The sequence below is a fragment of the Astyanax mexicanus genome, chromosome 19 (genome assembly GCF_023375975.1).
Source record: "Astyanax mexicanus isolate ESR-SI-001 chromosome 19, AstMex3_surface, whole genome shotgun sequence".
Taxonomy (NCBI): domain Eukaryota; kingdom Metazoa; phylum Chordata; class Actinopteri; order Characiformes; family Acestrorhamphidae; genus Astyanax; species Astyanax mexicanus.
This window is the reverse complement of record NC_064426.1, coordinates 3,448,753-3,466,312: the sequence shown is the minus strand read 5'-3', so window position 1 is coordinate 3,466,312 and position 17,560 is coordinate 3,448,753. Positions and strand designations below refer to the sequence as shown.

Genomic DNA, 17,560 nt, shown 5'->3' with positions numbered 1-17,560 from the left:
TAAAAGAAATGTAACATAAGAAAGGTAAAGGGCAAATATTAACCATGTAAGCTGTTTATATTGCTTACAATTTAGATGAAGCAAGCATGTGTAAAGCATTTTAATGTAAAATTGCTTAATTTTGCTGAATAAAATACAAGTAACAAAGTAAACGAGTAACAAAAATATGAACACCACACGAGAGTTAACATGAAATAAACCAATCAATGTGGTAGTCATCATTCCCTTTAAGAGCCAGGTGAGCTCTGACTTTGGCATGTTTGTATCTTAACAGGTACTCCAGCAGCTCATTTAACCCTAAAACGCTAACGCCGGGTGATTTTCACCTACACAATTTATTTTTTCATGTGATTTTCATTGAGTTGCTGCTCTCTGAGCTGCATGGGACTTTGGGACTCTTCAGGGCGAAGATCATTGATGTCATTAATGTTATGGTTGACTCCTCCTCCCATCTATGTTTTTTTTAAGGGAGGAATGCGTTCAGGTGATTTTCATCCGACGTTAGTGATGGAAACTAAAATATTTCATGGGTGTAATTTACCTGATGTATGTTAGTGTTTGTGTGTTTAAATCAGGCGCTCACATGACCCAGGAATGGGTGCACCAAAGACAAAATTCCCAGTTCCTTTTTTTTTTGTTAGGACCTTACCTATTAAGAATTACCTGATTTTCCAATATTTTTTCCAGCTTTTTTATAGGGTCATCCATGGTACCTTTTTTTATTTTATGTGATGTTGTTGTATGTTGTAAAATAAAGAAAGGGTTCCAAAACGTGTCATACAGTGTATACCCAACGTTAATGATGGTGTTACTCATTTTAATGTTAGTGTTCAAGGGTTAAGGGAACAGCCATAAACACTTTATTAGTACTCTGTGTAGAAATTGAGGTAATTCACTTCATACTTTTCTCTCTCCTCATCCCGCACTGTTTATTCGTTTCTCCTGCAGGTGGGTGCTGTATGAGAAGCCAGACTTCAAGGGTGAGAAGATCGCTCTGGATGAAGGTGACATCGAGCTGACGTATCCGTGGAGTCCTGCTGAAGACCAACATGGACCCACGCAGAACGGAACGCAGGGGTCCGAGGAGGAGAGCTCAGAACCCAAACCACCAGCAAGAAGACAGTTCATCATCGGCTCTCTGCGCAGAGCAGTGAGGGTACGTCCCAGCCATGCAAATAAACTTTTTTAAATTATTAAGAATAAGTCCAATATAATTTATAATGGACATCAATGTAAAAATATTTTATTTTAAATCATTTTAAAGCGTTTTTTGGTTATTTTTTGGTTAAATTGGACACATTGTAAAAAGCAACATCAAATATTCCAAAAGGTGAAAATTGCAATGCCAAAATGCTTGAAAGCTGTGATAAAAAATCAGGGTTAACCCACCAAATATTGATTTCTGAACTTGTTTCTAAATGAATACTGAAAACCTTCTGTACCTTTTTCCTTATTTTGACCATTTCTCCTTTTCTGTGAAAAAATACTCTAAATAACAGTATTTTATCCAAAATTTGGGATAAATATTTTCTGTAATTCAGTATTTTTTTTTTTTTTAACCTGTACCCAAAATAGTAGAAACGGAAACACTGATATTTTTAAAGTGATCTAAATATATACTCAGTATGTAACTGCATATAAAAACAGCCTTAAGCAACTAAAATAATAAAATAATAGTACTAAAATAACTAATCTAAAATAAAAGTAGCATTTATGCAACATATGCCCCAAAAATCATCAATTTTCTCAATTTTGTTTTCTTCGTCCAACTTTACTAAAAATAGTAAATCAAACTTTTGTTTAGTTGGGTTTTTAAAACTGCACCAATTACAAATTAAAAAGTATAAATCTCAGTAAAATACTCAATAAAACAATAATATTAGATAGAATACATTACATAATTCATGCAAAAAGTGGTAATTTTACAATAAATCATCTTCAAATCGTTTTTTCATGGACTCTAGTAGTATTTTGTTATTATTATTTTGCATCATATTAACATCTACTGAAAGAAATGATTTTTATCATCTAATATTTCCATATAGAACTGAGTATAACTGTGTTCTATGGCCTTTTAGGTTGAATAGGTTTAGCTTCAGTGGCTTATAAAGCTTATCCAACCTGAGGGAGGAGATTCCATACCAGAATCCTCATGAGGGAGATTCAGTGACATCCTTCAGTTTCTCTTTTTCTCAACTTTTGGGTTTGATTACAGTACAGTACAGTGTAGTACAGCTACATGTTAAATGTGATTAAAACACAGTGACCTGTCTCTGGGCTGCATACTGTAATAATCATTTCCGACAATAAACAATATAAAATACATATTTAACCTCCATGGTTTGATCACATTAATTGTGGCATCAATGAACCTTGGTACAATGTGTTAGCACTGCTCCACCTTGTGGTTAAAGAAAGAATTACCCTGAGATCTGTTTATACAGGCTCCTGAATTAATGAAGTCTTTATATTGACCCCCACCAGGGTTGTTTCAAAGCATTTTGGAGCCCCAAGTTTACCCACACTTTGTATCAATAAAATATATTTTGACAATACAAATATGGCATACATATTGCGATATACATTTACTACATAATGTGTTTACTGCATAATATCATGTGTGTTCCTTCATAGTTTTAATGTTTTAAATATTAATCTATAATACAAACAAAAAAAAAAACAGTAAAATAGAAGACATTGGCATCCTAAATAATACAAAAGCAATATATCCACCAAATACTGTAATTGGTATTCATTCTCAATTACAAACATGTTTCTATGGAGCTAAAAGTGGATCATGGTTTCATGGTTGCTACAGATGTTTGTGAATAAAATGTGTATTCACTATGATCAGAAAATCGCTAGTTTGAATCCCAGTCATGCAGCTTGCCATCATCTGCCAGAGCCCTGAGAGAACACAAATTGGTCTTGCTCTCTCTGTGTGGGTACAGTAGATGGCGCTCTTTCCCCTCATCACTCCTAGGGTGATGTGGATCAGCACCCTAGGCATCTGTGAGCTGATGTATCAGAACCGAGTCGCAGCTCTTTCCTCCGAGCGTTAGCGCTGTGATGCTACTGATGCTACTGAGTCTGACTTCACATGAGGAGGCATGTGCTGGTCTTCACCCTTCTTGTGTTGAAGCATCACTAGTGATAAGGGATTTACAGCTGAGTGGCCAGATACTGTAAATTGTGAGAGAAAAAAAACGTGAGAAAAAAAGTTTTCATTGAAAATACCTGTAATTGTTTTAAGGATATGAGGATGATAATGAATTAATCAGAAGCTCCGCCCCTCTCTCAGGATTACAGCGTTCCAGAGATTTGCCTGTTCCCGGAGGAGAACGCAGAGGGGAAGAAAATCGTGTTCCGGGACACGTCTGAGGACGCCAGGATCTTCGGCTTTCCTATCAAAGCAAGCTCCATCATCATCAACGCTGGACTGTGAGTGACTCAGCAGTTTATCCTGTGTAATAATAACACTTTATTATAGTAGAACTAGTCGCTTATTTGTAGACATGGACAAATCTAGCCAGACACCACCGGTCACAATCATTACCACCCATTTTACTTCACTACTGTCCACTGTGAGTGGTAATATTAGCTTTCTGTGATGCATTCTGGGTGCACAGGTGACACTGTGGATCAAGGCATGCTGCATGTCTACACAACATTATACAATAACATTGCATACAAATTATAGTACAGATCTGGAAAAAAATAAGAGATAGTGAAAAAAATGATGAGTTTCTTTGATTTTACCAAATTGAAAACCTCTGGAATATAATCAAGAGGAAGAGAAATGATCCTAGGCCATCAAACCACCAAACTGAACTGCTTGAATTTTTGCACAAGGAGTAAAGCAGCATAAAGTTATCCAAAAGCAGTGTGTAAGACTGGTGGAGAGAGGAGAACATGATGCCAAGATGCATAAAAACTGTGAATAAAAAACAGGGTTATTCGTGGTCTCTTAATTTTTTCCAGAGCTGTATATGTGTAAATGTGAGTTTTTCCCAGTCATACCCTGTCTCATGATGAATTTATATACCACCATCCTGTAACGTTTGGCATATCAGTGTAGTATTGGTATATAACTATTCTCTATTCTGTAGGTGGCTGGTGTTCGCAGAGCCGTTCTTCCAGGGGGATCCGCGAGTGCTGGAGGTCGGAGGCTTCCCAAACCCTGCAGCCTGGGGCGTCTCACAGCCCTACGTCAGCTCAGTGCATCCTCTCAAAATTGTGAGTCTCCTCTTACACAAAAGCAGACATGGGGCGATTTAGCAATTTGTAGACAAGCCATTAACTGCGCACCAAACAGCTTGATTTAGGGCGTGTCATTGTGTCAATCACTTGCCATTTTGACTCTGACTTTGGCGGATTGCTAATAGTGCAGCGCTTCTGCACTTCTCGGCAGAGGAAGCTGACCATTTTTGGGCACTGCAGGGCACCTAATTTCCAGACTATCACACCCATCAGCTTAGATACAGCTCTGGAAAAAAACTTCAGTTTCTGAATCCGTTTCTCTGATTTTGCTATTCATATTCATGTTTGAGTAAAATGAACATTGTTGTTTTGTTCTATAAAATACAGACAACATTTCTCCCAAATTCCTAATAAAAATATTGTCATTTAGAGCATTTATTTGCAAAAATGAGAAATGGCTGAAATAACAAAAAAATACAAAACTTTCAGACCTCAAATAATGCAAAGAAAACAAGTTTATATTCATAAAATTTTAAGAGTTCAGAAATCAATATTTGGTGGAATAACCCTGGTTTTTAATCACAGCTTTCATGCATCTTGGCATCATGTTCTCCTCCACCAGTCTTATACACTGCTTTTGGATAACTTTATGCTGCTTTACTCCTGGTGTAAAAATTCAAGCAGTTCAGTTTGGTGGTTTGATGGTTTGTGATCATCCATCTTCCTCTTGATTATATTCCAGAGGTTTTCAATTTGGTAAAATCAAAGAAACTCATCATTTTTTAAGTGGCCTCTTATTTTTTCCAGAGCTGTATATTCAGACGCACTGTTGCTATTTACACGGTGCAGATGGAAGGTGTGTTGACAGGGTGTAAGATAGCAATGAGCATTTCGACATGCCTTGCACAGGGTGTGAGATAGGATCCTTATAGTCCAGCAGTTTTTTAAGTTCCGTTCCCCTGTTTTTAACCCTATTAATGTTTTAATTGTGTCTATTTGTCTGTCTGTCCGTTTAATTGTTTTATAGGGGGAGCCTAAAGTTGAGAAGCCAAACGAGCCAAAAGTAAGAATTCAGTTCATTTCAATTATAGCAGCCCGAATTCTAAAAGTATAAAACATACCCAGTTTGAGCATATGAGCTGCATGTGTGTGTAACCTGAGGTGCTGTGTGTGTTATTTACTCCTCAGCTGGTGATCTATGAAAAGCCGTACTTCACTGGGAAAAGCCGGGAGATCTTCACCAACTCCAGAGACTTCATGAGCAGAGAGAGCAATCAGCAGCAGGCGTTCATGTTCAACGCCGGATCCATTAAAGTCATCGGTGGCATGTACGTCTGTGTGCAAATTTCTCCATTTACAGTACAAATCCAGTACCAGTCAAAAGTTTGGAAATACCTTCTCATTCAGGGTTTTTTTATTTTTATTTAATTTATTTTCTACATTAAATTAAAGTACCGTATTTTTTACACTATAAGGCACTGTATTATAAGGCACATTATACGACACTAGGAAGGAACAGGGGTATCACCATGTTTTCCTTTACTTTACTTCAGTAGGTCTCGCCTCTGGGTGGTTAAGTTAAGTACACAAAACTGTAATTCTTAAAAAGACATTTTCTTTCAAAGTCAAACCAGTGCTGGTTAATAATCTACACAGATTTCTCTCCTATAAACTGTTTATTTAGGGGAGTAAAGCGCTTCTGTTTATTTACAGTAAGCTTAGATTTCCAGATTTCCACTAAGGCTGGGTGCAGCAGCATTAGCAGCTAATGCCGCCCGACAGTGATACACTGAGGAACCCTAAGTGTTCCAGTAAGCCAGGGCAATATACGGTTTGTCCCACAAAGCTTTGTTTTAACATGGTAAATGCTGAAATTAAATTATATAGTCAAATAAGTTAAATAATTACATTATTATTAGGAATTTGAGATTTAGGTATAAGCTGGACTGTTTCATTGTTTTACTTTTCTTTATTTTAATGGACTCATCTCTCTTGTGCTGTTCTGTCTGGTTCTCTCAGATGGGTGGGCTACGAGAAGGAAGGTTTTCGGGGGCACCAGTACCTGCTGGAGGAGGGAGAGTACCATGATTGGCGGGTGTGGGGCGGCTGTGACTCTGAACTGCGCTCAGTACGCGTCATCCGAACAGTAAGTGAAAACCCATTGCTGACACAGATTTACACACACACAGAATTACTGCCAATAAAGTAGGACTCTTTAAAGCAGATAACATGAACCTAGGAGCAGTGGAACTGTGTTCTCTGGAAGGATGGAGCTCCAGTACTTTAGGGATGAAGGTCGGCAATTAAGTTCGGACAGATAGCCCAGAGGGTTGTTGAACCCAATTGCAGAACAGTTGATGTTAAAGCAGGTAAACCCAAGAAAAAAGGAAAAAAATAAATAAATAAACACAACACTGCTCACATGGGATCAAACCCATGTCGTCAGGGTCATGGTCCAATACACTACCGCTGCCCTGGTTAGTGAATTGGGACACGGCCGTGGAAAAAAAACGCCCTTATAAGGAGATAGGGAGCCTGAGGACGGGCAGAAACTAAAGTCACGCCAAGCGCAACAGAGAGACGAGGGAGGAATGTAAACAAAAGCTCACCAGAGAAGCTTTTCATTTATTTATTTGTTTTTCATTATCATTCATTATAGTTCAAACAACCTCACGGGCAATAAGCATGTTTCATGCTTATTGCTGACCTCTGATTTAAGGATTAGAGGAGGTGATGATGAGGTGCTGTGGTGATCAACATCCATTAGGTTTTATCTAGTTGGTTGGGGTATGTAAATGTTAAATGTATATGGGGGGCGTTAAAATTAATATTTAAAAAATCATCTGTTCCTCTGCCGTTGTGTAGGACCTGTCCCAGCCCACGCTGGTGATGTTTGAGATGATGACTGAGGAGGAGGAGCAGGAGCAGGAGGAGCGGACGTTTGAGGTGACGGAGGCAGTTCCAGATGTGGAGCTCTTCGGCTTCCGGCCGGCCACTCGCTCCATCCACGTACTGAGTGGAGCGTAAGTTAAAAAAACTCTCACTGTACTTTAACTCTTCTTTAACCCTTTCCTACTATTACTGCATGCTTTATAGAGGGTCTCTTTTATTTATAACTCATTTTTTTGTTCTCTTACCTACACTGTGGCTGTTTTATAATGTTTTCTTTAAATGTATTTAACATAATAAACACATGAACTACAGAACTGAGAGCTGTTGTATTGTACAGGTGGGTGGCGTACTCTCACGTGGATTACTCTGGACACCAGTTCGTTCTGGAGAAAGGCTTCTACAATAACTGTGCAGACTGGGGCTCTGAAGACAACCGCATCTGCTCTATCCAGCCCATCCTGCAGGTGATTTAATGGGTTTTTATTGTTTTGTGTAATATAGGTTTAAATACATTAATACAGTATACAGGTATATTATATATAAATATACGTTTTATGGTTTCAGGCTCCAGCTTATGGCCCCAAGATCCAGAATGAGGTTAGTTTATCTCAGAACCATCACTATATTTATTGGATTATCTCTTTTTCTAGGACTTTGTGTGTTCTCACATCCTGTATCTCTTCTGTAGCTGCTGCTGTTTTCAGAACCAGGCTTCCAGGGCAAGTGCCGAGCGTTTACTCAGAGCCACGACTCTCTGCCTGAAAGTCTCCCAGTGCAGTCCTGCAGGGTGGTGGGTGGAAGGTAAGAAAACCTTTATTAAAAACGTTTATTGCATTATAGGAGTCTGGTTATATGCATGGTCTTATGCTGTTGTAGAGCATTTACCATTAGGTTTATGTAAAGCTTATTAAATGATTACAAAAATGAGTCAGTGTGCAGATGTTCCTTGAAACTGTTCTCTAATATTTGCAAATAAATATCATATTTAGGTGTCCTGTAGAGGATTAGTTATTAGTTAATGTACTTTACTTAACTTTATATGGACAAACATGTTTGGACACCTGCTTATTCATAGTTTCTTCTTAAATTAAAGTTTCTAAAAAAGAGTTTATCCTTTTTATTTATTATTTAATTGGAGAAACTGCCTCTACAGTCCAGGAAACATTTCTACTAGATTTTAGATTGTTCCCTTACTTTATTGTATTAGGAAAGAATTAGAAATTAGAAAGAATTAAAAAGAAATGTAAATAGTGCCGATAAACAATAAATACTAGTGTATAAGAAAATACGAAACCAAATAAACATAACAAAAAGATAACATAAAAAACTGGTATGTGCATTATATACACATACATATTCATATAAGTACACTCCTACATAAATAATTAAATAAAGAAAATATTGCACACATATACACACACACATACAGAGAGTCCTGTTCTATGGACAGTACTTCTCTACAGGGACAAGACAATTTATTTAAATATATATAAAATATATATATGTTATATATATATATATATATATATATATATATATATATATATAACATGTATATATTAAGAGTTAATTTGTCTATTTCTGATTGTAGTTTGAGTTGTGAACTGACTGTAGCTCTCTTTCTGACCTGCTGTTGTTCTTTATCTATCAGCTGGGTGTTTTATGATGACAGTAACTACATGGGAAACCAGTATGTATTATCAGAGGGGGATTATGCTAATTTCATCAGTATTGGATGCCCAGCCAATTATTCCCTACGCTCTATCAAATCTGTGCCAATGGTGAGTACATCTCTCTTTCTCTCTCTCTCTTTCTCTTTTTCTCTCTCTCTCTCTCTCTCTCTCTCTCTCTCTCTCTCTCTCTCTCTCTCTCTCTCTCTCTTTCTGTCTCTCTCTCACTCCCTTTTCTCTCTCTCTCTCTCTCTCTCTCTCTTTTGCACTGACGGTGATAATTCTTCTGGTTATCAGATGTTTTCGGTGCCATCCATCTCTCTGTTTGGGCTGGAATGTTTCGAGGGTCGGGAAGTCACGGTGGAGTCGGAGGTGTCCAACATGATAGAAGATGGGTTTAACCCACACGTCCTGTCTGTGAGAGTCAATAGTGGTTGGTAAGTGTGTGTGTGTTTTTTTTTGTTTGTTTATTTGTTTGTTTTTTTAGTTGCAATATATTCAATATATTGTTATAGCATCACCATCACAATGTGGAAATGTGCATTATTTATATGACATTTCTTCAACAGGCAGATTAAATCTGTCCAATATCATTTATTTCCTCATGTTGGATCTTGGAAAAATAATATATTTTATTTTTAGTTTAGTTTGTTATATCACAAAACTATTGCAAATTGCATTTTTTCCAAAATTGTGGAGCCTTACTTTGTGAGGGAAATTAAATGCAATAATATGTTACAGACTATAGTTTAATCAAAATAAAAAAAGTTCTCCTGATTCACATTTTTTACTTTATTTATTTGGTACTATATAGAGTATTCATGAATGCATATTGATGTTATATATATTTTTTATATTTTATTTTATTTTTTATTATTTATTTTTTTTGCAGTTGGGTGTTATGTGAGCACACAAACTACAGAGGGCGCCAGTACCTGCTGGAACCTATTGAGATTACAAACTGGCACAAATTCAGCTCCCTCTCCACTATTGGCTCAATGTACCCAATCCGAGCGGTGAGTATAAATAAGAGTGTTATCCACTAGGCCAAAATACCTGCCTAGTTTATTGTTTGCCTTTTGTTACATTCAACTCCAAGTGGAATATCAGACTCCAAGAGAATTGTTAGAATTTCCAGGGAGTTCGAAGTAGGATTTTTTTTTTAGAAATCAGATTTCCTGCTGGGAAATTCAGGAGAGTCTTACCAAACAATAGCTCATAATTCATGATGGCTGCAATGCCACGTCAACAATAGTAAGAGCAGTAGTTTTATACAGATTATTTTATCTATCAGTGTCTCATTAAATCAGTCCTACACACAGTATTGACCAACTTCTATATGTGGATGTGTTTTTGTGACCTGTGGATGACCAAAATACTGTATAATGCATTGCCAATAATGCTAACTTGGAATAATGGGACATTTTTTTAATACATTTTTGTAAATTTTCCCCATTTTCGCCAAAGTTACGCATTCAGCTGCTACTCACACAAGGAGGGTGAAGACTAGCACATGCCTCCTCCGATACATGTGAAGTCAGACTTTAACTCTAACTGCTGCTGCTGATGCTGCATGCTGCACAGCGACATGGTTCTGATACATCAGCTCACAGACACAGCCTTGTGCTGATCCACATCACCCTTTGGAGCGCCATCTACTGTACCCACCCAGAGAGAGCAAGGCCTAGTGAGCTCTCTCGGGGCTCTGGCAGCTGATGGCAAGCTGCATGACCGGGATTCGAACCAACCAGGATCTTTCTATCATAGTCGCAGCGCTTTAGACAGCTCTGTAGATCGTTGCCCCAATGGTACATATTTTTTATCAGATCAGATTTGCCAAGAACTCCCCCACCTGATCTGTGTACAGAGCTCCTGTTGATATACTATATACTATATGTCTATACTATATTAAATTTATATGTCTGTGTGTTTTCCTGCAGAAACGGAAACTTTTCCGGATCCGGTACAAAGAGACCGGGCACTACATGTCCGTTCAGGGTGGAGTGGACACTATGAAGTCAGGCCGGGTGGTGGTGTCCGAGCAAGTGGAGGGCATGAGCGACATCTGGTTCTATCAGGACGGCCTCCTCAAGAACAAGGTCTGATTTTTTTTTTTTTGGCTTGGGTGGATCCAGTTAGTTCTCTAAAAAAATACTGAGTATTAGTGATTCTATACAGACATGGCATAAGCCAAGGGGAACGTAGTTTAAACTAGTATGTGGGTCCCATGACTTTTGGCATGGGTCTATGGAAGAGAAAGAATGCTACATTGAACCGTGGGATATGTGTCTGGGGTCTGCTGTATTGAATGCAGATGTGATTACTGCCAGTGTAGCTTGTCACGATCATCCGTGACGACATCTGTGAGCCTGACTGTTCACCGCCGCTGTGCAGCGCCCTCTGTTGGTGACTTAAGATGTGTCGTTTTGCGGTTCCATTAAAACTGGTGAAAATGTGGGCTGGTTCACTGAAAAGCACCACAGTTCTTATAAGCCTGTATGGAGTTATTTTGGTGGAAAAGCTATAAATGGGTGTTAATATTAGCCTTCTATGACAAGTGACACAACTGTGTTCCTGGTGACAGTGTGGATCTAACTCGCATAAATCACGTTGCCTTGCCATGAGCACAATGACCAGTGTTTCACCTTCATACAATGCATTCAGGTGTGGGTATTCCCAAGCTAATCCCCTGATTTAACATTTCTTGATCATGTATCTCCAAAACAGCAGCTTCACTGGAGAGATATAAAACCTTCTTAAGTTTTAATGGAAGTCAATGTAAAAAGTATATTTTAGGTAATTTTGGAGAATTTCTTTTGGTCCGTTTATCAAAAAAAGTTTTACACAAAGTAAGAGACGGATCGAGTGTTCAAATGTTTTAGTTAAATAAAAATCGACAAAAAGGGAGATACTTGTTTTTCATTGGATAGCGATGATATATGCTGTTCTACATTGACTTGACTTAAAACCTTGTATCTTCATTTCTGCACTTTATTCCTTTTAAAGTTCATTTTAAATCATCTTGGAGTTCTTATTATTATATTAGAATTTATGAATAGACCAGAAGAATGACTTATTTAACTTAATTAAATATTTTTACATTGACTTCTAATAAAAGTTGCGTTTTTTCTTCCTTTATTGTTGTTATTTTTTTTTAGTATTATTCTGACAGATCTCTCTCTGTGTGTTTGCAGTTGGCTCCGACCATGAGTCTGCAGGTGATGGGTAGTGTGGAGTCGGGGTCGAAGGTGGTGCTGTGGTCAGAAACTCGAACGCCGGTTCAGAGATGGAGCGCTCAGCTCAGCGGCGCCATCTCCAGCCTCACCTTCCCCGGCCTGGTGCTGGATGTAAAGGGTGAGATACGGTTGAGTGTTTAAGGGGTAAAGCGGGTTATCAACAGTACATAATAAAATTAACCTGAAATCCACACGGAGCTTTTTTATTTGCTGATTGGAAACACAATTCATGCTTTCCCCATGTGTAAGAATTATGCTAGAAAACTTCTTTTATATAACAAGATTATACCGCATAAACATAAAAGTAGAAAATATACAATAAAGAAAGGAATAAACTAAATATAAATATTAAGTTGGTGTTAAATTTACATCCAGGATGGAAATATATACATTAAAACAGTAATGTGTTATGGATATTATTTACAAGGAAGTACATGTTATCTACAGCAGTGGAACATGAAAAAAAGTGCAAAAAGGTCAGTAACATCCCTACAAGTGTAGAAAATAATATTTCCATACCCAATTTTAATAACACACCAATTATATCTTGTTTTAACCCCACCCTCTTTAATATCTATAGTATAAGTTTGCATTTAAAACCTTTATTAATTAGTAATTACTTTAGTAATTGCTTTGATTATGAGCATTAGCATGTACATTTATATTTTATATTTTGTAAAAAACTTGTAAATGTAAAAAATTGTGACTAGATAAAATACAGTTAACACATTTAGTAATACATTTACACTGATTTCCAATGGACAATCACCATTTAAAAAGCAGTTTAGTCCAAGACTAGGCCTAATCACTGTCTACTAAACGTATTAACACTTACATTTAAACACTTTCAATATTAATTTAACAATAATAGTGTTGATTTAACGTTTAGTTGTGTAGTTTTTATTTGATGTCCTTTATAATTGTTCCTCTAGCTAGTTAAAGATCTCTCTATAGCTAACTTTTAACTTAATTTTAGGGTATACTATATATTTTTTTACTATTTAAGTATAATAGTTTTAGTATAATTGCCGGCGTATTGTTGCTCTGAGGCAACACATTAAAAATCACTGTTTATAAAGTAAAAGAAAAGAAAATAGACACTAATATGAAAAATTAATTACAGTATAATTATCTAAATTAGGCCAATACCATATCTTAGATAGTTAAAAACAAGTTTATTTTCATAACAAAATAGTCTAGATGAAGTAAAAATTAAAACTTGATCAAAGCAAGTGTTCTGAAAGCTGTATTCAGCTGTATTATTATGGGTTGTGCAGGTGTTTGAAGTCAGACAGTGGGCTTGGTGAATAACCCAGGCTCTTTTCTTTTACTCTTTCAGGTGGTAAAACGTACGATAAGGAGCATGTGATCGTTCAGAGTGAAGGTGAAGAAAGTGCTGCAGAGCTCTGGGAGCTAGAACTTCTTTAATCCCAGCGTCCCACTTTTAAACCTCTCAGGTTCACGGCTGGATAAACTCCTCGTCTTTCTTTCCACCCGTTCAACCTGTTCTTTCACTTGTTTTATCAGTTAGTTTCTCATCCCATATTTTACTTTACAATCTTAGTTTTATTTTATTTTTACACCAACTGTTTAAAATTTATCAGATAAATCACTTTATACAGGGTTCCACCGAGTTTACAAAAATGACCTATTTAAAAATAAGACACGGGGGGGTGGGTGGATCAGATTCAGCTTGGTGCCTCCAGCAGCTGAGGAGTGCATTGTTGTTTCACGGTTGAAATTGAGACTTGTATCTTTTACCAATGACCTATTGAACAGTTTTTTTTTTTTAGCAAAAATATAAATTACTAATATAAAAATATAGTGCACTGTTCTAAAAACAGGTGCTTTAACATGAAAAATGTTCACTAATACTAAGATCTGAACATCTAGCTAACATCAGCTAGAATACTGAACACCTAGCTAACGTCAATGTGGAATACTTAATATCAAGCTGGATCCCATTAGCTAAAGTAGTTAACATCTAATGAACTTTAGCTACAATGCTTAGCATCTGGCTAACATCAGCTAGAGTACTAAACATCTAGCTAATGTCAGCTAGAATACTGAACATCTATCTTGATATCATTAGCTAAAGTGGTTAATATTTAGCTAACATGAGCCAGAGTAGTGAACATCTAGCTAACATTAGCTACAATACTGAACATCTATCTAACGTCAATGTAGAATACTTAATATCAAGCTGGATCCCATCAGCTAAAGTGGTTAATGTCAAGTGAACTTCAGCTTGAATGCTTAACATTTGGCATGAACTTGAACAGCTAACCTTCACCAGGATGCTTAACATCTAGCTAACATCATGTAGAATACCGAGCATCTAGCTGCATACCATCAGATAAAGTGGTTAACATCTAGTGAGCGTCAGTTACAATGCTTAACATCTAGCTAACATCAGCCAGAGTAGCGAACATCTAGCTAATATTAGCTAGAATACTGAACATCTAGCTAACATTCGCTAGAATACTGAACATCTAGCTAACATTAGCTAGAATACTGAACATCTAGCTAACATTAGCTAGAATACTGAACATCTAGCTAACATTCGCTAGAATACTGAACATCTAGCTAACATTAGCTAGAATACTGAACATCTAGCTAACATTCGCTAGAATACTGAACATCTAGCTAACATTCGCTAGAATACTGAACATCTAGCTGGATACCATCAGCTAAAGTGGTTAACATCTAGTGAACTTCTTCTTAAATGTTTAACATCTAGCTAAATTAGCTAAATCAGTAAACATCTCGCCAACATCAGCTAAAAACGTGAACATATTTAGCACTAAAACCATGTAACCATTTTATATTTTATATTATTTTCTATATTTAGAGGTTTGTAGAGTTGTCTCTATTCAGCTGATTGAACCTGCCCCCCCCCCCGTGCATTAATTAGAGACCACCCCATATAAACATTGTCAGTTTGTTTACAGTGTTAATTTAATAATTTTGTTCTATATCATTGTAATAACACTGTTTATAATATTATTATTAATGAAAATATCCAGCAGTTACTACAGAGAGCACCTTAGATAATATATAGATATATATATATATAGAGAGAGAGAGAGAAATGATGATGATCTCAGACAGGACTTTATCAGCAGCTCCTCGGTTGCCTTGTTGTGAACATTAAAGCACATCAATCCAGTTTTATGTGACGTCTAGATGCTGCAGAAAATGCTTTTAAATATAAATATTTGATTTACGCTGTGTTGTTGGTGTATGTAGGTATGATGCTGTATACAGTATGTATTTTATATGAAAGTCTATAATGTACTATACCTTTAGCTGTCGCTGTGCTATCGGTTTTATTCTGAGGTGTTTCTATGAAAAGCTTTTTTTATTACATGCCAATTTACACTAGTGTTCAAAAGTTTGGAATCTGATTCTGACATTTTTTAACTATTAAAAACTCAACATTTACTCATTTACTATTAAAATGTTTAAAGTTGTAAGAGTATTTTAAAAGTTTCTACTATTATTCAATATTTTACGTATTTTCATCAGGTTTTTGTGTGTTGAGATGCATTTGTCACCTTTGAAATGCATCATAAAGGCATTATAAATATATTGTTTCATACAATATTTGTAGAATATATATATATATATATATATATATATGTATAATTTCTACAGGCCTGTTTATTATCACTGTGCACGCATCTAAAATATCTAAAATAGGATTATTGAGAATGTTGATTCCAAACTTTTAAACCTAGATTGCATTCTTTTGAATGATAGTGTGTGAATGTGTGTGTGTGTGTGTGTGTGTGTGTGTGTGCGTGTATGTGTGTACATATGAGTATTAAGCGTGAGTGCTCTGTAACATGTATTTTTTCAAAGTATGATGTGAAATATTACATAACAGGGAGTGGCTTTAATTTTTTAATAAAAACAAACATTTAAAAACAATGTTTCTTTGTGTTCCCTTTGATCTGTTATGAACTTCTTTGATCTTTATTTACAATTTGAGTTGTATGTGCTTTATTGTGGTTATACTCTTAACATTCACACATTCCCGTATTTATATACAGTCATGGCTGAATGTTTATTGTTTGCGCATTGCGTCTTAACTCTTTAACCCACTGAGAGACACACACTGAAAAAAATATATATAAAAAACACATCAGAACCATCAGGGTGTTGAAGGACTGATTATTGCTGATAACAGAAAATAAATGTTTAAAAAGAATGTTTGGTAACATACTATTTAACTAATGTCTATAAGACTATGTCTATATATATATATATATATATATATATATATACACACAGCAAAAACAGGAGAGTTGAAATTTTAGAGTTAAACAGCTGAGAGTTGATTTTCACTCACTGATTTTCAGATTTAAATGGTGTTCAGTGTTGGAGTTATTTGACAGAGTTGAATATTTCAGTGTTAATCCCACTAAACCCAATAAATACTGGCCAACTCCACAGAGATTTAATTAAACTCCGCCCAGTTAAACAAGTTATTTGCATAATGGGTGTTTCCCTCAGATCCTAACTTACCATCAGTGTGAAATCTAGCCCACCAGGGCTCCCTTCCATTGAGTTTTGTGTTATATTTTGTTTAATGGTTGTTTGTCTTGCTAATATATTGTAGGCTATAAGAGCAAGTTACCATCTTTTGTACAGTAAATTGTGATAAAATGTTGGTAAAGCACTGAGAAATACAATGGAAAATTACACACTAACCTGTCCTGAATAATAATTAAATAATAAAAAGTCATATCAATTGACTAATCTTCTTCTCATTAATATAAAAAAAACTCTTTTCAGTGTTTGTGTAACAATTTAGGAAGTTAAAGAAATACAAATGTGAGTTAAAAAGAAACTCTGGCAAGGTGTTAAATGTTTAACTATTTTGAAAGTGTTGATTTAAATCCAAAGAGTGTGGAGCTACAGAATATAAACCCTGAAAAAGAGTTAAAATCAACTCTGTGTGAGTTAATTTAACACTTGCCTTTTTGCTGTGTACATATAGCACATAATGAATTCATAAGGAATTTTACACATGTTTATGCATACAAGTGGCTTGCAAAAGTAATCATACCCCTTAAACTTTTTCAGATTTTGTCATCTTACAACCACAAATTTGTGTTAAAATGTATTTTTTTAGGTTTTAAGTAATGAACCATCACAAAGTAGCACATACTTGCGACCTTTCACATTTTAATCAAATAAAAATCTGAAAGGTTTAATGTGCAAAAGTATTCAGCCGATCGAATCTATCAATACTTAGTAGAGCCTTGATTTTTCCTAAATTAAATGTAATTAAAATAAATTTACTGATGATCAGTGACGGTTTGGAGAGTCATGTCTGTCATCTGCTGGTGTTGATCCACTGTGTTTTATTATCAAGTCTAAAGTCAGTGCAGTTTTGTTTTACCACAAAATCTTACAGCACTTCATGCTTCCCTCTGCTACTGACAACTTTTATGGAGATGTGGATTTCATTTTCCAGCAGGACTTGGCACACTGCCCACACTGCCAAAAGTACCAATTGGTCTTATATAATATTCTAATTTTCTGAGACACTGA

At 36.0% G+C, this 17,560-nt stretch overlaps 1 protein-coding gene across 1 annotated transcript in view; it reads left to right on the top strand.

Annotated features, from left to right (window-relative positions):
* crybg2 (crystallin beta-gamma domain containing 2) overlaps positions 1-15,931 on the top strand; it is a 65,832-nt gene extending 49,901 nt beyond the window's left edge. Inside the window, exons 7-22 of the mRNA XM_049467785.1 lie at positions 949-1,156; positions 3,302-3,441; positions 4,110-4,236; positions 5,228-5,263; positions 5,389-5,528; positions 6,220-6,346; positions 7,066-7,223; positions 7,430-7,556; positions 7,657-7,689; positions 7,781-7,893; positions 8,744-8,873; positions 9,060-9,199; positions 9,655-9,778; positions 10,703-10,861; positions 11,957-12,116; positions 13,338-15,931. Of these exons, the coding sequence (XP_049323742.1) occupies positions 949-1,156; positions 3,302-3,441; positions 4,110-4,236; positions 5,228-5,263; positions 5,389-5,528; positions 6,220-6,346; positions 7,066-7,223; positions 7,430-7,556; positions 7,657-7,689; positions 7,781-7,893; positions 8,744-8,873; positions 9,060-9,199; positions 9,655-9,778; positions 10,703-10,861; positions 11,957-12,116; positions 13,338-13,426 (2,011 nt within the window). The 3' untranslated portion in view covers positions 13,427-15,931. The remainder of the gene's footprint in view (positions 1-948; positions 1,157-3,301; positions 3,442-4,109; positions 4,237-5,227; positions 5,264-5,388; positions 5,529-6,219; positions 6,347-7,065; positions 7,224-7,429; positions 7,557-7,656; positions 7,690-7,780; positions 7,894-8,743; positions 8,874-9,059; positions 9,200-9,654; positions 9,779-10,702; positions 10,862-11,956; positions 12,117-13,337) is intronic.
* The last annotated feature ends 1,629 nt before the right edge of the window (positions 15,932-17,560 follow it).